Source organism: Xiphophorus hellerii, chromosome 21, assembly GCF_003331165.1.
Source record: "Xiphophorus hellerii strain 12219 chromosome 21, Xiphophorus_hellerii-4.1, whole genome shotgun sequence".
NCBI classification, from domain to species: Eukaryota; Metazoa; Chordata; class Actinopteri; order Cyprinodontiformes; family Poeciliidae; genus Xiphophorus; species Xiphophorus hellerii.
The window spans coordinates 20,889,121-20,916,292 of NC_045692.1; the positions used below are offsets into that span (position 1 = coordinate 20,889,121).

General features: G+C 36.9%; 1 protein-coding gene across 5 annotated transcripts in view; it reads left to right on the top strand.

Moving 5' to 3' along the window:
• LOC116711741 (dipeptidyl aminopeptidase-like protein 6) overlaps nucleotides 1-27,172 on the top strand; it is a 277,037-nt gene that overhangs the window by 172,211 nt on the left and 77,654 nt on the right. For all 5 annotated transcript variants that reach the window (XM_032551215.1, XM_032551217.1, XM_032551216.1 and 2 more), the window contains one exon: nucleotides 23,495-23,609. In XM_032551215.1, coding sequence (XP_032407106.1) covers nucleotides 23,495-23,609 — 115 coding nt within the window. The remainder of the gene's footprint in view (nucleotides 1-23,494; nucleotides 23,610-27,172) is intronic.

Consider the following 27,172-nt stretch of genomic DNA (forward strand, 5'->3'; position numbering starts at 1 on the left):
TATAGTCCCCTTCCTGCTTATGGAGTGGTCTCCAGTTCACTTGGTGTTCACATATGCATTCAAACCGCACCAAAATTCACTTTAATTGAACCAAGACCGAGGTTTGTAGCTGGATCAGAGTTCACTGGCTTGGTGTGCATCAGTTTGTTCACATCTCCAAAAACGAACCAGATTTTCCAATCAAATAAACTAAAGTTTGATTAAAATGGACTAAACAGGGCTGGTGTTCATGAATCCTAAAGCAAAGTGGAGTTAAAAAAACATCTCACAGAGTAACCTGCATCCTAAAAAGTAAATGCAGTAGACCCTCTGGTAGTATAGTTTGAACTATTTTAATGGGTCAAACATCAAATATACTTTAGCATGCAGTAGTGGAAAGCGTCTTATTGCTACTCTAGAAGCTAACATCAACGCTCTTCCTTAGGTCAGCTGTTGGAGTTTCTGCCAATCAGTGCAAAGGAAAACGATGCTCCTGGATTGGCTGCTTTGCAAACGAGTCAAGCTTCATCTTCTTCAATGAGCAGGTTTTCTGTAAATAATGTGGAGTTACTAAAATAAGGAAAAAATTGATTGAAAATTGATGTTCAGTCCATTTTTATGGAGCTTGGCAAAAAAAAAATTCAGTCTCCTGATGTGCAAAGTTGGCAGGTTCAAACCTTGCAGCTGGAATTGGTTCTGCAAAGTCTCGACTCAGAGGGCCTGATGCACAGCAAACCTTTGTTGTCTTCATTTAAAAAATTAAAACCATGCATCATTTCACTCCTGACTGTCAGAATTTGTCAGGTTTTTTTAAATCTCTGGTTCTGCTTTCTGTGCAGAAACATTCCTACAAATTTATGCCGTTTTTTACTTTCTGGGAACCTCCTTAATGCATTCACCTTTTCTTATGCTACAGTATGGTTAGCATGAGGAAAGTGGAGAAAAAATACAAGAGTGCTGGTTTCTGTTTTGGAAAATGTTAGAAGCAGAAATGCAGCAGGCATACAAAGAATCGTTGTCTTCAATATTTTAATATGGAGGCCTAATAGGAATTCCTTTCTTGCTGCCACAAGATCTGTGTATAAAACAATGCATGCCTCTATTCCTGTTGTTTTATTTATTAATTATTAACGTTGAGCTCGTTTCTACTCCCTTTTACATTGTGGGAAACCTTTTTACAAAGTCTTCAGAATGAAGCCGCAGAGTAATGAAGGAAAAACCAGAGCCGACCCATAAAGGCGCCCAGATTAAGACAAATTAAAGCGACTTTGATCATTTCTGCTAAACATTTTGTGTCCAGTAACAATAACTATCCAAACTGTAATGATTGAAGCGTTAAAAATGTAATTTTTTGAAATCTTTCATTGTTTTATTTTGAAAGAGCAATAGCATCTGTTGGTTTCATGCCTTGTTTACGTGAATTACCGATGCGGAGCTTCGAATTACAATAACCTATCCAATAGTAAATTGACACTTTTGAAAAGAGCAAGCTTAATGTTGAAATGTTAGCTGTATTTTTTTAGTTAACCTTGTAATGGAGAATCTACATTTGCAAAAATGTAAACGGGTAAAAATCAAAGCAGCTGAAAAAATGACAACTAAGACCCTTTTCAGGTCTGGTTTAGTCACATTACTATTGAAACAATTGCAAGAATCTTATCAAATTTGACTTTTTCTAAGGGCTTCCTTAAGTTTTATTTTGAAAGGCCAATCTAATAACTTTTCTTTATATCTATTTTAGACCATTTTCCTTTGTGGAAATAAATTTTTGCACGTCTAAACTCTGAAATACTAAAGCTTTTACTTTGAAAAATGCTCTTTAATGAGCTTTAATTTGAAAGGGCAACAGCATCCTCTTTTCAGGTTTAGTCACATTAACATGAAATGACTTTTGTAAGGTTCTACCTAGTGACATCTTTGCTTTTATTTTGAAGGGTGTCTTTAATATTAACTTTGAAATTCCAAACTTTTAACTTTTATTCTAATATAGACCCATTTCAAATAGCTAAACTGTGACGTATCAACACTTTTAATTTGTAAATTTAAACTGTGAAGTATCAAAGCTTTTAATTTGTAAAGTGTCTCAAACCTTTATTTTGAAAGGGCAGCATAATCACATATTCAGGTCTGGTTCTGTCATGTTAATGTGGAGCCAACCTGTTTAAAGAATTTACTGTGTTACATCTTTAAACTTTTAATTTGAAGGCTATTTTGAAGAGAATGTATGAATGCTTTATTTTGAAAGAGTAACATTTTAGTTTTTCGTCTTTGGCTTAGTCAACTTACTGCAAATGTTTGTTTCTGAACTAATATATACTATAAATTACTAAAGCTTTTATTTTGAAACGGCAGCATAATTCCCCTTTCTTGTAATTTAACCTACTTTTTCAAGAATTTGATTACATTTAATGTCTATGCTTTTATTTTGAAGGCTATATTTGAGCTTTATTGTGAAAAGCCTGATAATTTTAGTTTGGACCCAAAGGTCAATTTATTCTTGCAATTATATATTTTTGAAAGTAGTAATTGTTCCATCTGTTAAGATTTTACATTATATTATATCATTTATTAATCTTTAATAATAATAATAATTAACCATAAAGCAGGTTGCGGTAAATGCAACAATGATCATGATGTATAGGGAATAATCGAGGGATTCTATTTGGAAAAACTGACTCAAATAAATGAATAAACTGCTGTTTTTCTGCTTTCTGCAGAAATAAAAGCATAAAGCGAAGCTGGGAGGTGGAGAAGGAGCTGGTAGTCTGAAAACTCATCATTATTGGTGTCAAATCAAAGTGCTGTTCGACTTGAAGCAATCAATGTCGATCCGACAAACTGAGCTTCTTTTGTGACATTATAACTTTCTTTCCGACATGGAGGCCAGATAGTTGCTCTCTGACACTGAGCAGCTGCAGAAGTTGCCTTCATGTGAAATTGCTGAGTTCGTTGAGGCGGTTTGTTCTTTTTTAAATCCGTGTGACTGGAGTTCTGGGATGATTTATTTCTCTACAGGTTGGAGGTCTTTTCTTACACTTTGCCGGACTTGCAGGCATCCGTAACATCTGTGCCAAGGCCTCAGAGAGCTCGTTACGTCTTGCTTTTCAAAAGAAGAGCAGCGGGTTTTCGGTGTCGGGGTCTGCCGTAAAAAAAATCTTGAATCAATGAAACGGATCACAAAGCTTTGATTCAACATTTCTGTTAATATTTCCTTCCGATTAATGAGTTTTTTTACGTTTTTGTTAGTTTTACTCTTCCGTTTTTGTAAAAATCATCAGTTAGCTCCGAGTTTAGATCAGATTCATGAAGCCTGATTACTATCTGAACAGTAAGATCAAGAAATCGCTTAATTAGAACCTTTCTGACAACATGAAGTAGGTTAAAAAATATCCCTGAAAGCAACACAAGCTAAGAAATACACATATCTGTCTGGAAAGCGATTACCGATTCCTTTATGTGGCTAAAATAAAGTGATTGCACAACTGAATCAAAGAGGAAAACGTTATTTTGTCTTCTGTGTTGTCAAGCAGCAAAGATCTTACAACAAAATCTAATTTTTCTTTGGGATCAATTAAGTATTTTTGAATTGAATTTATCCCTAATTGGTGTCGCCCGGATTGAAGAAGCTAAAATATTGTTATTTTGTAATTAATTGTGTTTTGCTCCTACATAGAAAGAACCATTTGAGTTTGACATTTCAGCATTGTGACGTTAGCGTGGAACTAAAACCAATTTGAAAGCGTAGGCATGCCATTTTGAAAAACTCCACCAAAGTGGGCGGAGCTACAAGACACTGACGGTGTGGCCAAGTATGGGCCACACATTTCTAACAGCACCGACTGCCAGAAATGCGTGGTCTGGACAAGGAAAGTCATCTTCTTTTGTTTCAAAAAAACGACAAACGTGGCAAGTTTTTTCTTATCAGACATGCTCCACTTTGTGTCCACAGAACAAATGAATCACACGTGGAAAACTGAAAAACTGTCGATCAATGCTCACAATTTCAACTCCCGCCTCGCAGCAGTGGCGTGACTCGCATGGTTTTCTACCCAAACGGCAGACTGTGACATCGACTTTAACCAAGTTGTATCGTTTCAACTGCAGTAGCCACTGTTCAACCCAAAGAGGGCAGCAGTAAGACGGATTTAGGTTAAATATTGCAGAATTAAATACGTTTATAAGAAAAGGTCACAATTTGCACAGTAACATCAAGATGGGATCCAATTTAAATAGAACGTTACATTCCATCATTTAAACTGTTTATAATTAAGCTAATAAAATTATTTACAAACAGCCACCAGTGAGGATCACATCACTTTGCCTGGCGCAACTCCCACAGGAAGCAGAGGTTATATTTTTAGCACTGCTTCCTGTTTAATCTGCTGCATTTTTAATTTCTGAAGGCTTAATTTATCACCTGCCTTTATGGATGCAGCTATATTTTTCGTTTTCTATTTCATTGTGACCAAATTAGGAAGAATTTATTGTATTTGTTCTTTGTCTCTTGAATATAAATTACATTTTCTTTTTTAAATAAATATGTTCATTTTAGGAAAACCCTAATCTCGTGCCCTTATTGCTCACTATGTAGTAAGTAATATCCGACATTTGGGTCATTTTCTCTCGTCATTTATTGATTCATCTGCATTTAACGCTTACAGGTTACTAACACGCATCTTATTCACTAATGGCAATTTGATAGAATAACTTATTTATAATCACGCTGAGATAAATAGTCAAAGTACGCTGACCACATGCTAGCTGATGTTAAAACAACAAGATCAGTGCAGGTAACTATGGCAACCAGTGAGAGTTTAAAGGCCGGCCCGGCTCTTTTTGCAGTCAAGTCGCTCACGCATCCTCTGTGTTTACAAGCAAATAATCCTCCATAGTTTATCAGCAAAAAATAAAAAAGTTAATTTGTGCGTTAGTTACAGATGATGCTTCAAAACCATCTAACGTGGCAGAAATAAAACAATTCATTCTGCAAAGAGTGGGCACAACGTTTTCCACAGCCATGTAAAAGACCAGTTTGCAGTCATCACTTCAGTTTTCTCTCAAGCAGCTTCTGGATTTAAGGAGTGATTACTTCTTCAGTTGGTTCGGTTGGTTTTCCTATAATGAAGGGAAATTTATTCTGACTAAAAAAATAAGAACAGAAGAAAGTTGTAGTAACGTGTTCATTTTCCACAGCATCGCTTGTTAGAAATGTCAAAATTTCCTATCAGGTATTGTAGAAGTATGGAAAGTGTCCCAACTTTCTAATGTGATGTTTCAGTGAGTGTAGCGTAGGAAGAGCGGTTCGTAGTCTGACATTTTAATGAGCCGTCTGGGTTCAAAGAGGCGTGTTCCCCAACACGGAGCGAGCTGCAGGATCTATAAAACCTCCACAGCAGCCGAGCGCAGAGCAGCCTGCTTGTACTTTCTCTTGTACACACACTGAGGTCACTTTAGCTGTGGAGGCTGTTACATTTACCCAACAATCAGAACAGCAAACACTCAAACCTCAGATTAATTTCTCTTCGTCTGTTGAAACAGCTGAGTCCACTCTCAAACAGAGAGAAGCAGTGGACCGTGCTGGACGGTACTGTACAGGCTTATTGTTCTTTCTTTAAAAATAAAACGTCTTTATTTCTGTAATACCCCTGACAAATACAGTTGCATCTTTAAACATTACGATATAGTCCAAAATGTAGTTTATTCAGTTGATTCCTTCCAGGGATGCACGATGTTATCAGCATGGTATCGGTATGTACCGATATTTGCTGTAAAATTTATTATCAGACATTCCGTCAAAATAACTCACTGATATAAAATGTCTTGTTATTTATGACAAGTCAGTGACAATGTAAAATTTGCATGTTTTGAGTGTTGTCATTGTCTTGGAGAGCAAATGACATGAATAAATTTGCAAGTTGAAAGTGTTAGCCTCCTTTTTAGCATTTGCATTTGGTAGCAAACTAAATTGACAAAGATAATACAGTATTTTAATTCCACAGTAGAGAAAGTCAGATAGTTTGGTTAAGTAAGCAGGTGTAGGAAAAAAATATTGGCATAAATGAAAAATATCGGCATATCGAATATCGACCCAAAATACAATATCGTGCATCTCTAATTCTTTCCACACAAAATAAAATATTTCAAGTGTTAATTTCAGCTTGTTTCAATGACTTTGGCTAAGAAAAAAAAAATTTCTTTGACACATTTTCGCAGAAATGAGAGCCACGGTTAATCTTTATCAAAATTTGAAGTGTTTGCAGAGGTCATAATAATTATATGTAAACAGTTTGTGTGATTTTTTTTTTTTTTTTTTGGAAACGCTTGAATACTCGTTACCAACTGGAACTCTTTCAACCCTGCAGCACAACTTTTCTGAAGGACGGCGTGTTTAACGAGCAGCCATATGGTGAAATGAAGATTGAGCACAGGCGAGTAATTATTAACGAGTAATTATTTAATAAATACGCCACTTGGAAACTTGTTGAATCGTCCTGGGTTCACTTTTAAGATTTCAAGATATGGCTCTTTTTTTTTTATCCGAGAAACGTCAGCAAAGGGTAAATAATAAGTATCACTGCTGTTGTAGTTAATTGTATTTTAATGAAATTCATTTGATAAAAACAGAAATATTAAATACAAGAAAAATACATATTTCTCTACTTTTAATCTAGTTTATGCCCAAATCTGAGTAACTGAAACCTAAGTTTCTCTGCACTCATTTATAGATTATTTTTAGGTTAACGTATTTAGATGTGCATGCTTATTAACTTTTTTCATGTTTTATTTATATTGGGTCATATGGAATTACTTACATCACACTTAGGTATATATATGTATATTTAAACATTATCTCTTGTGGTTATATTTGTATTATTAACATTTAACACCTTAGATGGAGTAACTTGTCAACGAATACGCAAAGTATATTCTACTCCATTTTTTATTATTATTTTTGCAAAATTAAAGCGAGAATGGGTGCCACAGACTTTCCGTTGAATTTACCTCTGGACTTTGACTGGGCCATTTTTGCTTGTGAATGTGCTTTGAAATGTAGGGAAGTATTTAGCTGCCAAAGCTTGGGAAAAAAACAATAAAAAATCAGGAGTGGTGTCTCAAAACGAGATGCGAAACTTGTTAAAACAAGAAAGTTTCTCATTGTAACGCAACAAATTTTATATCATAATAAGGAAACATTTGATGGTTTTAATGAGATATAATACAAATAGTTAAAGAGGCATAACTTACTCTCCTTACATTATTTGCTTTGGATTACATCTAAAAATCCCAACAGGTGTTAATGTTTAACTTTTACGATGCATCTTATTTAAGAAAGAAAATATTTTTGGTTTTAATGAGATATAAATTTTGCATTTAAGCATTTTTAGTAGCGGTCTTGACTATTCGCAGACATCAGCTCTAACTCTGTGAATACTGAGAGTCCAGTTTACTTTCTAACGCCTTGTGAATATTAAACATGACATAAAAGCTGTTTGAAAGCTAAAGCTCTCTAATATTGTTGAGAACTGATCATAATTTATTCATCAGCATCTATCTGTAGATGGTCGCAGTCAAATGAACAAGAGGCCAAGATGGAGGCAGAACTGAAGAGAGAAGCAGGGTGAAATAATTTCAGTAACGGTATAAAGTGTTTACTGCGTCTTCTCGATCTCCAAATGGAAGAAAAGACTCAGCAGATAGAAAATAGATTTAAATAACAAACTTGAAGTTTCATTTTAACATAACAATATACGGTAGGTCTTGGCCTTCAACCTCATAGATTTTAGTTTATTGCCAAAGATAATTTGATTAAAAGAAAAGCAAAAATATACAAAGATCTGAGCGGCAACTACAGGAAGTGTGTGATTTTCTAGAAGGTTTTATTTTACGAGTGAATCTCATCTCATTTCCTACCAGAACAAAACAATTAGATTTTTAAAGAAAATCTGCCTTTGATGTGAATAATTTTGGTTTAATTGCAGTTGATTGTTTTCTTGTGAAAAGGAAGTTTTTCCTCTCCACTGTCGCTCCATGCATGCTCAAAGACTTGATGCAATCTGCTGTCTTTTCTTAAACTATTTGAAAAATTAACTGACTAGCATTCAGCTTCTATGCACCACAAATGTGGAACAAACTTCCAGAAAACTGCAGAACAGCTGAAACACTGAGTTCCTATAAAACCCAACATGTTCAGAATTAAGTCACTGGAACGTCGACAACATATTTGATTTGTTTTAATGATTTTGATGATGGTACATGACAAAATGTAAAGTTTACTCTTTTCTCAACTAAGACAGACCAATTTACCTGCTGATAGACTCTCCCACCTGAGCTGTGAAGCTCTGCAGCTCATCCAGAGTTACAGTACTGTCTCTTAGTTTAGATGGACTAAACTAAGTCATTCTCTTCCTGTTTTGTTCACAGAATGGCTTGATTTATATTGGGATTCAGTTTTAAATGAGACTTTTGAAGGTTATTGATTTTTTTCAAGACTATTACGAATTCTAACCTGACTAATTTATTTATTATTGTTAAGCGCTACGTTTTGTTGGTCCGTCTTTGCTTGTAATGAGACAAAATGTGACAAAAGCTAAAGGAACATGCCTGTTTCTGCAAAGTCGCTGTGGAAATGTGACGATATGGCCACACAAGCATATTGAATGGACGAGAAGTCCATGTTTGGACTCTGCAGTGCCCAGAAAAGCAATCCTGTCCTTTTCCCGTCCTTCGGATTTTTGCAGAAAACTTGCTGTGCCCTCAGTGTTGTGGCCATAATATGTGACCTCACTTATAAATGCGTAACCACCCTCCTCTGTGGGCACGGTTTGAAAGTGGAGAAAGATCCCCAAGCAATGTTGGTGTTATTCTGTTGCAGGTGAAATCAGGTGATTTTCATTTTTATTCTCAGCAGAAAGAAAAATACTTTCTCTTCAGCATCGGGGCCTTTGTCGCTCTGAGAGCTCTTCAGCCAAACACTCTGATATGAAAGAGACTGGGAGTCTATTCTGTGGACATCAATGGTCATATTTTCCTGTCTGAGGAAGGGATAAAAAAAACACAGCAGGCCAGAAAGCATTAGCCTGGATAAACATCAACAAGAGCAGCAGCCTCTTTTTATTAGCCCCCCGCTCCTGGAAGCATTGGGTTGTGGGGCGTTTTATTTCCCGGAAGCGAGCGCGGCCGCTGGCGCTGCCGCATATTGTTTCCATGACTGCAATTTATTTTGCAGGAGGGCGACAACAAGTGTGTGTTATTGAATGAAGGCTGATAGATAAGAACAATAGGGAAAGATGCTTTTCAATTTGAAATTGTGCTGTAGAGATGCGGCACACGCTGGCGCTGCTGCCTGGCCGCGGTGAATACCAATGGCAGTGGGTGTGGGCTGTGGGGACAAACAGCACTCTGCAGTGAAGTGCTCCCTCCAGTCTGTATCCGCTCTGTATTCCACCCCACTCGCCGTTTTCCACAGTGGCTCAGATGACTTTCTAGTTAGTTTGCAGATGGAAAGTTTCCATGCAAAAACACTCGAGTGAGCTTGAGCAGCAGCAAACCTGCATCTCATAAAACTTAAGTGGCAGGTGAGCAGATAAAAAGAGTAAACTGATCTTTATGCAACCAATACTCTGAGTGGTGGGAGGTGAATTTCCTTTTGTGCCCTCCTGACTTCGAGCAGCCACAGCTGGAAGGAACCGATCTCTGGATTGGAGGCTCTTTGCTCATAATTTGGAGTTGTAACGTACGGCAGTGGCGGAGGGTGTTACGGTCTTAAAGTTTTACAGCAATATTTTGTCGTACGATTGTGATAACGATACAAAATGGCAGTATGACTCAGCAATCACTGCCCCACAAGCACAAATACGGCTCTTTAAAAACATTCTCATTTGTAATATGCTTCTTTAGGACACCAGTCACATAAAGAAGTGTGATTTTTATGACTGTATTTAAGCATATTTTCAAATTAATTAACATTTATTGACACCTTTAATGAAAAAGCAAAGGAGAAAAATGGCAAAAAAAAAAAAACAATCCAGGCAATACCCACAGTTTCAGTGGCTTTTAAACATTAAAAATTGGAATTTGTCATAAGACTAAATCAATATTCTTATTATATAAATTTTTATCACGATAAATCATAAAATACAATAAATGCCAACCTCCGATTCATAAACTATCTAAATTCTCCTGATTTGTCTCCTCTTCTGCTCACCCTGCAGGTTTTCTTTAGGATGTACGTCTGAAAACCGAAAAGGTCGTAGAAAATGCTTTCTTCAGGGCCCTTAAAAAGTCTTAAATTCACATATCTAAAATCAAGGCCTTAAAAAGTCTTGAATGTGTGTGAAATGTAATTTAACAATAAATAGGTTAATAAGAGATCTTAATTTTTTATCATTATAATATGCAGTGGAGTTTTTTCTTGCGGGACTTGTTTTGTCAGGTAAAAGTTTAAGTCACATGCTAATAAACCCTTGCTAACTAGCTAGCTTTTTGCGTCAACAGACTAATAAGTGCAACTGTTTACAAAACAATTTTAATCTCTCTCTATACATGTTTATTTATGTGTAAGTATTCTAGATTTGTTTTGATACATGACTTAAATTGTATTCATCACGGTTCTGAAGAGGTCTTAAAGACTTAAATTGTAGTTGCTAAAGCCTGTTTGTGTTGATTTAACCAAGTGAAAGCCCATTTTAAGTCGTCGAGTAGACACTTAAAGCAATTTAAAATATATTTGTATTTCAAAGAGCAAGTGATGCCATGCTGTCTAAGAAATTTCCCAGGGCTTTTCCTAGCAGCGGGGTTTGTCCTCTACTGTACTTAAAAGTAGGCATGGAATAATTTCCAACACACTCATCCTCTGTTTCATAGCAGAAACACCTGGAGCTGAAACTTTGTCTCATGTGAAAAGAGCAAATATTTTTGTTGATTTTCAGATTTTTGATGGTAGGGCAGACGTTTTCCTTCATGCTATGTTTCATTTCCAACTAAAGGCTTTTCAAAGAGTGGCAGACAGAGAGATGTGCCTGTTCTTGGTTTCTTTGGAAACTGTTATTTTCTGATAAGAGCTCAACAGACTGAATCTAACGGCTGCTTATGCACATTCACCACTTCAGGTTTTGCACCTAATTGAAGCCTTACCCACTGTTTACACAGAGAAACAGAAACCATTAATGATAAACCTGTTTGGCTCCCAGTCTTTGGGGTAAAACTTGTGCAAACAGTTTGCTGTTTGGTGATCTGTTTATGGAGTGCATGCGTTTTAAGTTAACACTGTGGATTTGCCTTCTGAGGCGTATTGAGATGGAAAAACTGCAGGCAGTGATATTGACTTAACCCACACAGGTTATTGTAGAGTTTGTTGTCTGTAATCTATGTGGATCTAATTTAAATAACAGAGGATAAGTTTCAGATTTTCAAACCTTGGAGAAACTAATTGTGTCGTCTTCCTCTTTCCTGACGTTTCTAAAACTCATCCTCAGTCCAAAGTATCCACAATACTGTGGACATGTCAAAAAACATTTCAGGCTGTTTTTAAAGGGCTCAACCTGAGATCACTGATCTTTTCATTTTTATAAATTTTCCAAAGAAAGAGTGAAGACAAAGTCAGGAGAAAGTTTCAAAACCTAGCACCCTACCCAGGAATTTAAAGGCCATGTGTGCAGTCTGGTTGTATTTGAAAATGTAAATTCAGTTCAAAATTACTTTATTTAATCCCAAAGGAAAATTAAATGTTTTTAACTCATCTAATTATCTTGTTGTGGATGGTGAAGCTGTGGGTGAGATGGATTTCCTGAAGCACTCAATCTTGCAGTGACTATGAATAGTCCTCTGACTAAAGACTGTTGCTGTGTGACAGTTTCATTAGCTGCTATGGATAATCCGGCTATCGTGGTTGGCAGAAGAATCGTCAAAATATAGATTCACAGACTTATTAATTTGGTTCTGACACAGGGGGAAACAAAATCATCACTGCAACATATTGCGGATAAACATGCAGGAGGAACATTTGGAAAGGCTAATCTAAGTAGAAACTAAAGAAAACCAACATGTTGTCTTATCTGAGGAACTTTATGCTCACAAACACTACAGCTGGTTTTTAGGCAATATAGAAATGTTTAGTTTATTTACATTTAGCTGCAGCATCATACAGTAGTCCACACATCACTTCATTACATTACTAAAACATGTTTTAGAATTGAAAGAAAAACAAATAAAAAAAACATATTTTTTTCTAAGTTATATACACTGCCTGGCCAAAAAAAAAGTCGCTACCTGGATTTAACTAAGCAAATAGGTACAAGCCTCCTATTGGATAAGTACTGCATAGGCGATTATCTTTCAGCTGGCAACAAGTTATTTAACCCCAGCTGATGCAATGAGTAACTCCTCATTTCTTAAACAACCATGGCAAAAGACACATCCTGTGGTCGTGGAAAAGACGTTAGTCTGTTTAAGAAGGGTCAAATCATTGGCATGCATCAAGCAGAGAAAACGTCTAAGGAGATTGCAGAAACTACTAGAATTGGGTTAAGAACTGTCCAACGCATCATTAAAAACTGGAAGGATGGTGGGGAACCATCGTCTTCCAGGAAGAAATGTGGTAGGAAAAAAATCCTGAATGATCGTGATCGGCGATTACTTAAACGTTTGGTCAAATCAAATCGAAGAAAAACAACAGTAGAACTCAGGAGTATGTTTAATTGTGAACGCAAAAGCATTTCCACACGCACAATGCGAAGGGAACTCAAGGGGTTGGGATTGAACAGCTGTGTAGCCGTAAGAAAACCTCTAATCAGTAAGGCTAACCAGAAAAAAAGGCTTCAGTTTGCTAGGGAGCATAAAGATTGGACTCTGGAGGAATGGAAGAGGGTCATGTGGTCTGATGAGTCCAGATTTACCCTGTTCCAGAGTGATGGGCGCATCAGGGTAAGAAGAGAGGCAGGTGAAGTGATGCACCCATCATGCCTAGTGCCTACTGTACAAGCCTGTGGGGGCAGTGCTATGATCTGGGGTTGCTGCAGTTGGTCAGGTCTAGGTTCAGCAACATTGTGTGCCCAAAGAATGAGGTCAGCTGACTACCTGAATATACTGAATGACCAGGTTATTCCATCAATGGATTTTGTCTTCCCAAATGGAACGGGCATATTCCAAGATGACAATGCCAGGATTCATCGGGCTCACATTGTGAAAGAGTGGTTCAGGGAGCATGAGACATCTTTTTCACACATGGATTGGCCACCACAGAGTCCAGACCTTAACCCCATTGAGAATCTTTGGGATGTGCTGGAGAAGGCTTTGCGCAGTGGTCAGACTCTCCCATCATCAATACAAGATCTTGGTGAAAGATTAATGCAACACTGGATGGAAATAAATCTTGTGACACTGCAGAAGCTTATTGAAACAATGCCACAGCGAATGCGGGCTGTAATCAAAGCTAAAGGCGGTCCAACAAAATATTAGAGAGTGTGACCATTTTTTGGTGGCGACTTTTTTTTTGGCCAGGCAGTGTATTTCCAAATACTAAGTCATCACACATCAGCTGAAAAAACATCCCAGCAAAAAGGTCTCGTACATAAAAAAATAAATACTTTTGCTCTTTAATCTCTTCGGTTCTGCCTGCGACTTGATCTCTTGACCTTTTGTGAGTGGAACCGTCTACAGACGGATTTAGATGAATAAATTATGATCAGTTCTCAACAAAGTCAGACGGAGTCAAACTGCTTTAATATCATGTTTAGTATTCAAAGGAAGCTGAGATGATACAGTGGAGTTTAGTTTGAATCTTTTTAACCAAAGTAACTTAACTGTAGGTGTCAAAATGACATCTTTTTCTCATATCTTACATATATTTAAGACAATATTTTAATGAATAACTACAATAAAGCTACATATAAAAAGATGAAAGTAATAAAAGTTGAAAGTTGTTACTACTTGGTATATATAAATTTTGTATTCACCATTTTTTACACAGCACCAAGCAAATTAATTGCATAAACTTAATGTAAGAGCAAATTACGTTTACGTTCTAACAGTTTTTTGACATTTAATGGTCCTTAAACAGTAGCTGCACAAAAAGTTAAACTGAGGAATAACTCGGGTTATTTCCCACCCTGAGAGATAAACGTAGATCTTTTGTTGAGCAGAGCCTCATAAAGTTTTGCTCATATACTTTTCCTCATCTGACAGACGCGGAGACGCTCACCGCTGCGTGGAAAGGTGACGAAACGAGTAGAAACTCACTCTGGCTGTATTGTTTTTTGTTTTCCTAAGAAGAAGAATCTGTGTGAGGACTGACAAATTGAAATTTGCCCTCATGCGTTATGCATGAGATGCAAGCAGGGGACGTGCTCCCCATGCGCGTGTGCCTCATCGCTTGCTTAGCTGTGTCATTAAGTGTTTACCATGCAGAAGAGCTATAGCCATAGGGATAAATACCCTGTTTATTTCAACTGTTTCCATAGTGATGATCAAGCAGACTAAATGTGATTAATTGCCACTGCACAATGTGGACTGGCATATAAAGGAGCCCTGAATTTATAGGACTGTAAAAATCATATTTATAGATAAAATATGATGTTTTCCTTTTTACTTTGTTGAATATTCTTTGCTGTATTAAAAACAAGCAGATTTCAGACGGCAGAGAGAGGTCAGGTGCTCTCTAATGGACTGGAAGAGATTCATACTCAAATCAAACAAATCAGGTGGGAAAACCTCAAAAAGTAACATTTGCATCCACACACACACCCTGTCCGGTTGTAAATTAGCTCTCTCCTGTCTTGGAAAAAACAAACAAGACAGCTTGTCTGTTTGCAGCCCATTGCTGCGCCCGGCATGGACAAGAATGACAAGCCTGCCTAGAGGAATTCGGATGCTTTTTGACCTGTGAAACACAGATAAACCCAGGCGAGTTCGATTTTTAAATCTTTAATTTAAAGAAAAACAAACCAGGGTGAGAGGGGAAACGGAAAAGGAAACTGAGAAAAAAACCATAAAATTAAAGAAGGGAGAAGATTTCAGATTAATGTGTTCATGGTTCTGCAGAAATCAAGTCGGTTTGAGGAGGATTAAACAAGCGGAGATACTAAATCCCTCAATTTTGGGCCTGGACCACATCTTCTACTCAGAAATTAAACTCAGAAACTTTTAAAGGGAGAAACTGAAACCATCAGATAATAAGCTCTGCTTTAATCATTAACCATTTCATTGCCAAGCATTTATTTATTTTCCGTCACTGAGAGGCGGATACAACTCCCAGCACAAAACATTTAATTATTATATAATTATATGTACATGGCAATGTTATTATTTTGTTTTATAACAACTGTAACTGTTGTCTTTGTGTAAGAGCGGCAAGAAGAAAGCTGTTGTTCAAACATGCTGAAGTTGTGCTGCTCAGATGTATTGTTACAATAAATTTAAATTAACAATATTTAAAATCCCTTAAGAGGAACTAATCTCCAAATAAACTTTGTTTTTCAGATGAAGCTTTTTAATTGGACTTTTGGAGAGGCATTTTTATTGGGATATTTTTGTGTTAGTGCTAGACGCTTTTGTGTAGAATAAAAAAAAGTCAGTATAGGGGCCTGGAAAGTTGCTAAACATAGCATCAATATATTTAGTGACAAAATATAATAGTTAAGTTGAGGGGTGGGCGATATGGACTTAGATTATTATCGCAATACTTTGTGATAATAAAGATGATAAAAAATTATTTAAATTACTTATTTTTTGTAGGTAACTGTACGGCTGTGACTGCAATAATAAAGCCACAAACACAAATACTGTTCTTGAAAAACACCCATTTGAAACAATTACTTTAAAAAAGGTTGATTTATATCACTGAACTGCACACAGTAACTGTCGGGATCTGTCCCTTATCTGTGTTTATTTTGAGTTTCTGTCTCTCTGAGTCTCCGTGTTGTCCTGTCTCCCCTTGATTGTTCCCAGGTGTTTCTTGTCTCCTTGATTACCCTCTGTGTATTTAACCCCACCTGTGTTCTTTGTTCCTTGTCGGGTCCTCGTCGTGTTTGTCCAGTACCTGTTGTCACTACCTGCGAGCTTCTGCATCCGCTCCTTTGTGCTGCCTGGACTTTGTATGTTTTTGGATTTTTGGACTACTTTCGTTATTAAATCATCTTATTCATCTTAACCTGGGTCTGCTGCCTCTGCCTCACCACCCCAAATCGTGACAGTAACAGCATTTAATCATATTTTCAAATTTATTGATACTCTAGCGGATTAAAAAGCAAAAATAACCTTTCCGATCATACTGTTTTGTATTTGTAATTTACAATAAATAATTGAAATTTATCAGGGAAATTTCGTAAAATTTACACGATAAATGATATACGATACGATAAATGCCCGCCCCAACTCTCCACTCATCTCCATTTTTGACCAGCCCCTCATCATATTTTGGCCCGCCCACTTTTGGGGGCGGGGTTTTATTTTTACATGGATTTAGTTCCACTTTAAAAGCATATTTCAATAAATATCAATGGGTTTGAAAACATGATTAAATGCAGGTACTGTGAGCAGCTTAGTGGCAAATATCACACTTTATTTTTATGAAACTAGTGTCCTGATGAAGTTCATTTTGAATGGATATGGGCTTTTCTTTTTTTACCTCATTTGCTGTACAACTATCTAAAAAGAATGCAAAGAAGTAAGATTTTTTTTCTCATCTTATCGTTATTTCTGTAATACCACAAAATGTAGCAATCAAATGACAAATGACTCTAAACACAGAGAAACACAATGATATCATTTAGATAAAAGCTCATAAATGTGCTAAAATGGTCCAGTCAAAGCCAAGACCTAAATCCAACCGAGAAATTATGCCAGTTTCTGGCAAGAAAGTTGGGAAGGATACGATCTCCATTCAGTCTGACTGAGCCAGAGCTTTTAATCAGAGAAAAATCTGCCAGAAATGACAGAATCGAGATGTGAAAAGCTGGTAGAGACATTCCCAAGAAGTTACTTCGTTACTGCAAGATCTCGTTATGCCTTGACTGGAGGAAAAAAAAACAAAAAAACGTCTGTGTGTAATTTAATCTATCATTCTGTTTTTGTCTCTTATCGGTACACCTCAGTGTTTAAAGCCATACATCTACAAAAGTTTCTCAAAGAGAAAGCCTTTCATAAACCCTCAGGCATCCTTAGTTCCTATTAAATTTGTAGAGTAAAAGACTTTTATCTTCCTCCATTTCTCCCAGCTACATGTTTCAGTCTACATCTGAGCTGAGAGACATGGTTCTTATTATTTTATGAGCTGGATCTCTTTCCCGATTGTCTGGGCCCTGTTGCAAGTTTGATCCGTTCAGTTGGCAGCTTGTGCGAGCGAACAGCAGGTGTCTGTCAGAGCGTCAGGGAAGAAGTCCTTATTCTCTGCAGATCGACTCCTGGCGTAGTGCTGCTGCACTCCGAGATTTTCTTTGCAGAGGAATGCTCCTCTCTTTGTTTGCTGCAGTCTCCTTGAATTGCCGTTCTCTCCACTGATGTGGTTTTCACTGCGTTGTCGTACAACCGGCTTAAAATATAAAATATGAACAATACCAGAAATCCAGGTTGCATTCAGTAGGTTTCAGATATCTTCTACAGTTAAGCACTAATTATTCACACTGTAATATTTTTAGAGACGTTATCTTCTCGTCTTCAGGTAAAATACATGAAGTCAGTTTAGCATCGTAAAGCTAACATGATTGTAGCCGGCTATCAGCCTGTTATTAGCTGCGTTTCCTTTACACGGGTGCGCAAAATTTTGTCAATATTCCGCTAATGTTGAAAAAATACGATTTTGCAAGTGTGGTGTTTCCACTAAATAAGAAACGCAATTAAAACCACGTGAATAAATTTGTTCATGCGGTAAGTCATTAAAAAACATGGCGTCCAATGTTCTGCCAACTATATATAGATTCATGTAAAATTCTACATAAATAAGACAATATTTTCATGAATTTTCATGAAATATAAAAATTATAAACGTATAAATGACATTTTATAAATTGATTGCATAATTATGCAATCGATTAGTCAATTGATTGCATAATAAGTGAAAATGAGCTTGATAAATTCCATGCTGGTGATCAATATTTTTATAATAATCATTTTGTTTATGGTTTTGGTTGTGTGTGTGTCTTTTATTTCTGTTTTATTTATTGTTTTTTAAATTATCTTCCAGTTTAAGTGATTGGTCTTTGAGAGGGAAAACTATATTTCTTTAAAATGGTCTAAAAACAACATTATTATTGTTTATCACAATAGTTTCAGGAATAATTTATTGTCCAGCTAAATTAGATATTTTTGACACGCTCTTAGTCAAATTTGGGTTAACTTATTAATCGATATCTAGTGAGGGCCGTCTAATCCTGTCTGAATGAAGGCTCATCACTGTCACTGATCAAGAGTTTCGTAGACAGTTCACTGAGGTCCAGACATTTTTGTACATTCAGAAAAGCAGTGGGGTGAAAACACACCCCTGTGGGATGCCAGTGCTGATGCTGCTGTCGGTCAATCAGGAATCTGGTGATGCACTGACAGTTCTCTGACATACAATACCTCAAACTTCAACAACTCACATCGAGATAACAGACATCATCCTGTTTTCTTCTGACTGTGGAGCATAAAGTCTTCATAAAAACAACTGTGCCCTTTCTATTTCCACAGTCGGAGACAGACGGCCTACGTTTGCAGCTTGACTAATTAGAAACAGAGTTCAGCCGACAGCCAATTAAGACTAAACAAGCAACTGAAGCTGCAAAACAGCTAGAATAGCTCTTATTTGTCACTAATAAACTAAACAGTTTTTCAAAAAGACAAATTGTACCAACACAGTATAATGTTTTAAATTATGCTAACAACAAGGCTGCTGAAAAAGGAGCAAAATTAGCTTTCTGTGTTAATCCTGAGGGCTAATCACTGAACTCAGGAAAACAGACAGGCTGAAAACCTTGCCTAACCTTCCCAATCCCGCCTCTATGATCTATAATTATAATAACAAATGGAGTAATTAGCCAGACCTGATGTGCTGAAGTAATGTAGAGGTGATTACAAGCGACCGGCAGGAACAAGAATAAAAAAGAAAAAAGACCGATGAGAAGGAGAAGAAAAAACAGGAACAAGTGGCACCTCAGACCTTGCCGGAACATTGAATAAATAAAATGTTAAGAGACTGAAGGGAAGATTCGCTGACAGGGAAGGTTGAAGCGTGACCAAAACATGACAGAGAGGGTGCAGAAGTGTGAGGGATACAGCCCCAAACCTGAATAAAAACAAGATCCCAGTCTGTTTCAGTTCTCACCAACTGTCATGTGCGAATGTGCAGAGTGAACACGGACATTACTGCTGTTTATTCAAGCCACAGAGTGTGAAACATGACACTGAGCCAGGGGTGAGTCTGGTGCTGCTGCATGCTGAAAAAGGGAAGATAGAGATCTGTTTCCATCACTTTACAGGTCAACTGTAACTTTTATTCTCTATACATTCACTCAAAGCAAGGGTTCTAAAACGCAAATAAAAGATAAACAGAACACAAACACTAAATACATACAAATATATTCACTCCATTCAATTATGTGATTTTCCCCCCCGTTCCTATTCTTTTAAACAAATCATATCGCAATGTATCGTTACAGCCACCCATCACAATATATATCAAGATAAGAATTTTATGCAATATCGCACATTAATAATATTAAGGTATATTTGGTATTTGAACTTTTAAAATAGACAGTTTTAAGCGATTTTACCATGGGTCTGAAGTAGGGCGGTAATGATTGCTCAAATTATTTGAGTAACTTGATTATTAACATTTCTTGAGGAAAATTTATCTGCCTCAAAGTTTTTTTAAATTATGTTTTATTAATTAGTGCACCGTGTTCTGGCTGGGTGATTATTTATATTGCGCAACGTTCTCACTTCTGTCTGAGTTGTTGACTAAAGCCAAGTGTTGGCAGCATAATGTCCAATTTTCAAGTCCAGTCTGGGAGGATTTCACTAATGTCCGGGTTTTTATAGTTTTTTTGTGGGGGACCAATAAGGATTCTTAAAATAACTGGCGTGATGATTGGAGTACGGCGGCTTTTCTCCTGCTGGAGTTGCTGCCTGGTGGCAGTGAAGTGCGCGGCGGGTGTATCTATACAGGTGAACAGATAAACTGAACACGGCAGGGGGCTGTTATGTAGTTGATGCTTACTGCAAGTGTAGGTTCACGGACGAACCCTAAAATAAATTTCATATCACCCCAGTCTCAACAAATGTGTGGTGGAGTGCGTCGTGGCGGTACATAGCTGGTAGATGTGTTTCTTTGTGTGACGAACGAAGGAGTCAAATCCCGTCGCTAACATGGATACAAAGCTATAAAGTCTGGACAAGGTGAGAGTTCATTTATTAAACTGCCTGAACATAAAACCATAAACTAAAAACTGGAGTATAGACATTTTTATAAGCGTATTTGTGAGCCTGCCTCTTTATTATTGAATATAATTTCAGATTTTTGCATAACTTTTCTTTGGGTTAACTTAGAAAGTGAGCTATTACTATTATTATAAGTACATTTTCTAAACTACTAGTCTGAAGTATTGGTAGTGTTTAGCTTCTTTTGCGGCTTTGGTCCTTGACCTCCAGAGGTTTACAGTGTAAAATAATAATAAACATGTTTTATCAGTCTAGTAGCAGGAGGAATAATTGTTTCTTTTCATTGTTTTATAGTTCAACACATAAAGATTGTGAGCTAAATTGTAAAGGTCAGCCAAAACACACAGCTCTAGTTATTAGCCTATGAAAGGAAATCAAACTCAACACTGTAAACCCAGCAGACCTCACAGATGTATCGCATCAGAATCCAAGTCCTAATAACCTTCTCCTTCTTGTGTCTGCTTGATGTGTCCTTCTTGGTCATCAAATAAGCGTACCACTAACGAACTGGTTCTTGGTTTTAATGAATGTGGGTAATGGACAGTCTGGGCCTGATTGCCCTTATCTGCAGACTAATGATTTCCTGGGCTCTTTTCAATTATGTTGGGAAAGAGGTCACTAAAAGGTTTGTTTCTCAGCTCAGCCATTCAGCTTCATTAAAGCCTCGGTGTGTATTCATTAACACCGCAGTCATAGGTCCCTGAAGTGTGTGCTCTGCTTCGACATTTTCTCCTTTACAAATAGATTAAAAAACGTATTAATCCTGCTCTAACAGTTTATACTTGATGAGGCTTTTGGCAGATTCCCTGCTATTAATGATTTAGCGCTTGGGAGACATTCAGGACTTATTGGTGGGCTCAAGTTTTTTCATAAACATCTTGCATAATTTTTCATCTTTCTACCTTTTGTCACGTTACTACAACAAACGTCATTGTAGTTTGTCTAGATTTTAGCCTCCTTTACTTTGATATCCCCAGCTAAAATTATTTTAAACCTTATATGTCGTCTAATTTGGTCTAGTTTATAGTGCAAATATCTTGAAATAAGACCAAATTAACTTGCAAGTGACTTTTCAGCAAGATGTAGGCTCTTGTTTTAAGTCAATAATTCCTTAAAGCACATGAAAATGTACTAGTTATAATTGAAATAATTTGCCAGTGGAACTAGTTCTCAATATGAAGGAAATATTGACTTAAAACAAGCTTATATATTTAATTGAAAAGTCACTTGTGAGTTAGTTTTGTCTTATTCCAAGTGTACTAAGATGTTTTCACTAGAAACTAGACCAAAAATACTTGGTAAAATTTTGTATTTTTGCAGCACAAAAACACACAAGCTTAGCTAATACACAGGATTCAGGGGTTAGTAGTTAGAGTTTATCCAATTGGGATTTGTTCTCAAAATCAGAGAACAAATATTGAAATTGTTTTTTAGTTGTGATTCTGCACATATTGATATTGTCATAATGTTTGCATTTCAGAATGTGTAACACAAATACATTGTTAGTTTATTATTATAATATTATTTAACTGTGATTTGCATATAGTTAAATAATATTTGATGTGTCTGCTGTACGACTTTAAGGAATCTTTGACTACCCTGGGCATCCATTTTTCTTTGAAACATAACTTGTATTGTTAGCGTAAACTTTGCAAATTCGCAGATTTTTTTGTGTGGAGTATTTCTTAAATATTCAAGAGAAGATGAAGACCCAATGCTTCTTGACATGCCAATGGCTGCCATTTGCAAACCAGCTAATTATTTTTCTTGGGTTTGAGTGGCTGAACCCCAAAGAGTGGAGATAAGAGAAACTGTAGATGTTAGCTTCTGCGCTAGTGCTAAGATGATCTACACTGTTTATATTAATGCATATTCAATTGTATTTGTTGTCTATTGTCTTAAAGTAGGCAGTTATCATTTTGATAGGGAGTCTGATGTATTCTTGGTATCTGTGGCCCTCACTGGATTTTATTTAGGGCTTTCATAGTAAAGGGGGATGAATCATTTCCTTCGAGTTCACAACCATACTCTACTTTTTTTTTTAAATTCATCGATTTGTGCACACAGAACAAACGTTACAGACCAACAAATTAGTGCAAAATAACTGGATAAGAGAATGAATAACAACAAAAATGTGAAGAGACATGAATGCTCTTATAGTTTTCACTATTCGTTGTTTCTGCTGATGTTTTATACATAAAGTTTGAATATAATCTTGAATTTTCTTGTACAAGACATTTTAAAAAGTATCAGTAGCAGAAAATTGGTGAGATTAATTCATTTGTCATCGGCGTACCGACCAATAGCTTTGGTTTAACTTTAGACAAGGTTTGACACCAGGCTTTACGAAGACAAAGCAGTGGCCGTAACGGCTTCCCAGTGGAAACTTAGAGTACACTCATAATAATCTGTAGCTGCTGACTGCACTGTTTGGAAAATTTTCTGTAATAAATTGAGCAAATTTACTGCTTGCTTAGTAATTTCCCAGAACCACCTGCTGCAGATCACCATGTGTCAAATCCATTTAATTCTGTTTTGCTTTGGGTATAAATACCCCTCCTTAAGTTGCTCCATGTTGTTCCGGGAGAGTTGCTCTGTTTAGTTTTAGCTTTTAAAGAGCCATTCCTCGTAGAGAACAACACCAAACCCCAATCAGCTCGTTGCTCTTTGGATTCATAGGTCAGGCAGATAAAATATGCCTCAAGGTTGCTCATTACTCAGAGCCGTTTTGCGAGCCCCCAAAGCTTCCTCTCTGCACCGTCACCAAGCGTTGCAATTCACCGACGTGTCGTGAGCTCCATTTTTATCTGTCACATTCGTTTGCGTGTGATGGCTGCTGATGCTCGGCTCATTAAGGATTCTCTCCCCTCCTCCTCCTCCCGCTGCCGTTGCTGCCGCCGCGTCTCCTTGAGAAGCTGCGACTCTGACTCATGTTCGTCCTTGACTCACACCCCAATCTCGTCTTCCCAGGAGCATTTACGTATCATCCGCTGTTTTGATGTTGCTCTTTTAGTTTCTCTTGTTCGTTTTCTCTTTTTTTTTGCCCTAATTAGCTTCATGTTATCGTTCACTGATGAGCTTTCTTCTCCTCTTTCGTCTTCTGCAGGAGCTGGTGGGCAGCAACCCTCCGCAGAGGAACTGGAAGGGAATAGCGATCGCCCTCCTTGTCATTCTGGTCATCTGCTCACTGATCGTCACCTCCGTCATCCTGTTGACACCAGGTACAGCAATGGGTGGGGGTGGGGCCCCGCCACAGCGTGCGCTCCACATCGCTCTGTTTACACAGCCATTGTTATGCACAGACATGCCCATTAGAGTTCACAATCAATCTCTTCACAAACAATGGAGCGAACAAAGTGCCGGCGTCTTGCTGACTCCGTCCACTGAGGTGTTTACACTCGCCTTCCCTCCCGGTTTCCACGTGAACGTTTTCCCTTTAACAGATGTAGTCAAGGTCAGGGAACTTCATTAAGCTCAGCTGGTGCAGCATCACTTCCTTCCCAACAAGCCCATGTGCCTCTTTTGACTGAAGTGTGTAATTTGGATGGATACGTCTTTGTTTAGTTGTTTTAAACCCTCTGAGTTTCATTTGTGGCTGACCTTGAGTGTCTTTTTAAAAAATTTTTTTATAAAAGTTTAATCAGACGACCATCTGTTTGCATTCAGGCCCATAAAGCTCCTGGATACGGTTTTATGCACTGCAGGAGTCAAATCAGGTTAATGTGGCCTTCATCGTGCGCTCACTAGAATTAATTTACAAGGACAATAAGCAAAAAGTGACCTTGTTCGTCCACAGGGTCACAGCGGGGTTTCCGGCAGTGCAGTTCAATCATTCTGGAGAACTAAACGGGAAATGGACTGAACTTACACAGAACTTTTCTAGTCGTCCCGACTTTTCACCCTTACACACTCACACACATTTATATGCAGATGAATTGAATCTGAAGCCTTTTCCCCCACTGAGTGTTTAACGTATTTAAGTTAAACACTTAAATATTAAAAGTGAGTTTTTGCTCAATTTTTAATTTTGTGTTCCTGGAGTCCAAATGCTCCAGATTACACATCATCATAAATTATGGTTTGTATGTGGAACCTGACAGTCTATTTTTATTTTTTATTATAATGTATTCTATCTTGATGTTTTCTATCCACGTCTTTCTTGTTCTTTTGTTTATTTATTTATTTTTTAATTACAGTATATTGAGCCTGTAACATCTGGCAGGGCCATAAACAATGTAAATTAGTGTTGGCTGTAATTGGATGCATTTACATTTGTGCTGTTCAAAATGTTCATTAATGCACAATGTCCCTCTGATATAAATAAACAAACAGGCTCATGTATATTTTTATAAATATAAATTTTGAAGCAGGGATGTTTTATTTTTGTTGGTTGGGCAACAAATTGTCCCGCTAATTATTGCGATAATTAAACGATAATACTTTTGTTTTAATAATATTTTCAACTAATATATTGACAATGACATAATGAAAGTTTGTTTTCTCAATAAGGGTTGCACCAATTAGTCGACTAGTTGATTCTTTTCTCTTCAAGGACTTTTTTCTGGGCCAGTCGACTAGTCGCAATCACGTGACAAAACTGATTTTTCCAAGGAAATGAAAGAAGGTGAATTAGATGAGTTCGTTAGAAAGCTCAAATTGTATAAAAATGTAAATAATTCACCAAAGAGAAACTGAAAATGTCAGCAATGGCTACCGCAATAGGGGCGTTGTGTGGCGCAGTGGTTAGCGCGGCACCCCGCATATAGAGACTGTAGACCGGGGTAGTCTGGAGTCTGACTCCCGTCCTTGGAACAGTTCGTAATACGTTTGGTTTGTGATGTTCCAAAAGCACCATTGTGGTCAGTGTAATAATTTGACTCCCATACATGCAGCTATCCAGAGATCATCAGTATCAGCCGGTGTTTGAAAAAAAAAGAAAGAAAAAAGTCAGGCCCGACTTTGTGCAACGAACTTTTCTCCGCTGCTCACGAAAAATTATCTGTTTATTGCTATTTTAATTCTGCTTAATAGACTTAGTAAAAGTTTAATGCAGGTCATGTTAGCTATATGATAACTAGCTAATGCCGATATCACATTAAACTTGTTAGCAAGAATAGGCTACTAATATTGTTGTTATCTATTAGTAACAAATCTTACCAGTGAGTAATACTGGTTACATTTACTTGAGTAACTTTTTGGGGAAAAAGGTACTTATAGGACTAGTTTTACTGCTCTGTACTTTTCTTTTACTTGAGTAGATTGATTTAGCATTTAAAGAAATAAACTTCAGAGATTGGAAACGTTAGATTTCTGCAACATATGAGCTAATGTTTATGTAAATTTGAGCATAGTTACTCAGCATTTTATTCATCTCACTGTTTACCGTCTTATTGTTTATTTAGTATTAATAAACATGTTTATTTTATTTGAAAAGTTACTGAAAAGTTTGTTTGCTTCCCCTGCTAAGTTCCTCTGGTGCTTCCCAGTCTGCTTATGAATTAGTGAATTATGTGAATCTGGCTCTAAAGTCACTTTTCACAGTGTTGATGTTAAATGTTGAATGTTTGTTATGGACTGAAACAGACCAGGACAGCAGGAGTGAAGCAGAAAAACCTGGATAGCAGACAGGTGGCGTCTCCGTCTTTCCCCGTCCCTCAATCTGTCCCCTCCGTTTGCAGCCTTTCAGTTCTTAAACAGAAACGTCGCTCCAGTCTGTATCTGCCCCCAAAGCAGACAAGCCTGCTAAGTGAAATAATATTTTGTGTTTTTAATGGGTTTTTGAATATTAATATTAGTGCTGACCTTGTCAAATTTGGTTGTGAAAGTCGGTGTGATTAGCGTTTTGGTGCGTTGGAGTTGAGCCGATAGACACTGCAGGCTCCAAGAATCCTTCCTCAAGGACAGCGCCGGCTTGTGCAGAAACGGGTTATTTTACTCCTCCAGGAGGTTGTTGTGGTTGCTTAATTGGATTCTTGAATTCTCCAAAGTTGAATGTGTTGTCGTTTTTTTTGTGCTTACAGACTTAACAACACATTCTTTCTAACTTTTTGAGTTGCCAGGTATGAAATTTTAGTCACTAGTTTTCATTTGTCAGAATAATTTGAGAAATCCTGAACATATTTGAATTTTGCACCTTTGCGTTGCAATCTCAGTAGTTTATTGGAGATAAAAATATGTTTCTTGCTTCCAGTAGGTGTTTTAAAAAAAAAAAAATTTCTTAAAAATATTTTTTAAGCCAGACTTTAAATTTAAAGATGAACCAAACTCAAATTGGCGATGACGTCAACTTTTTAAAAGATTTTAAAATTCAGTTTTTTAAAGGTTTCTGTGTGTGTGGTCTGGAAAAGTGTAAAATTTGCTTTAATGTTTTTCTGGATAAAGATGGAAAATATAAAAAATATTTTCCAAATATTGCTACCCAGTATAGCTGCAATATTTTAATTTTATTTTAATTTGGTATTTAATCAATTATTCTGACAACTAATCGAGTAATCAGATAAAAGACATTGGCACATTCTGCAGATTTCTCATTTAATCATTGAAGTCTATTTTGTAAAATTTCTAAATTCAGACAAAGCAAATGAACAAATGTTCTTTTTTAGATATGTAAATAAACATTTAATGCCTAAAATGCAAAAACAAATCATTCCTTTGGGGAACGTTTGATCATTTGTAGCAATCGATCTGCAACTGAAGCTAAATAAAGATGTTTCTAACATCAACATGTGAAAACCTCAGCCATTTTTTCTCAACTTACCTGACCTGCTGACTGTTTTTTCAATTA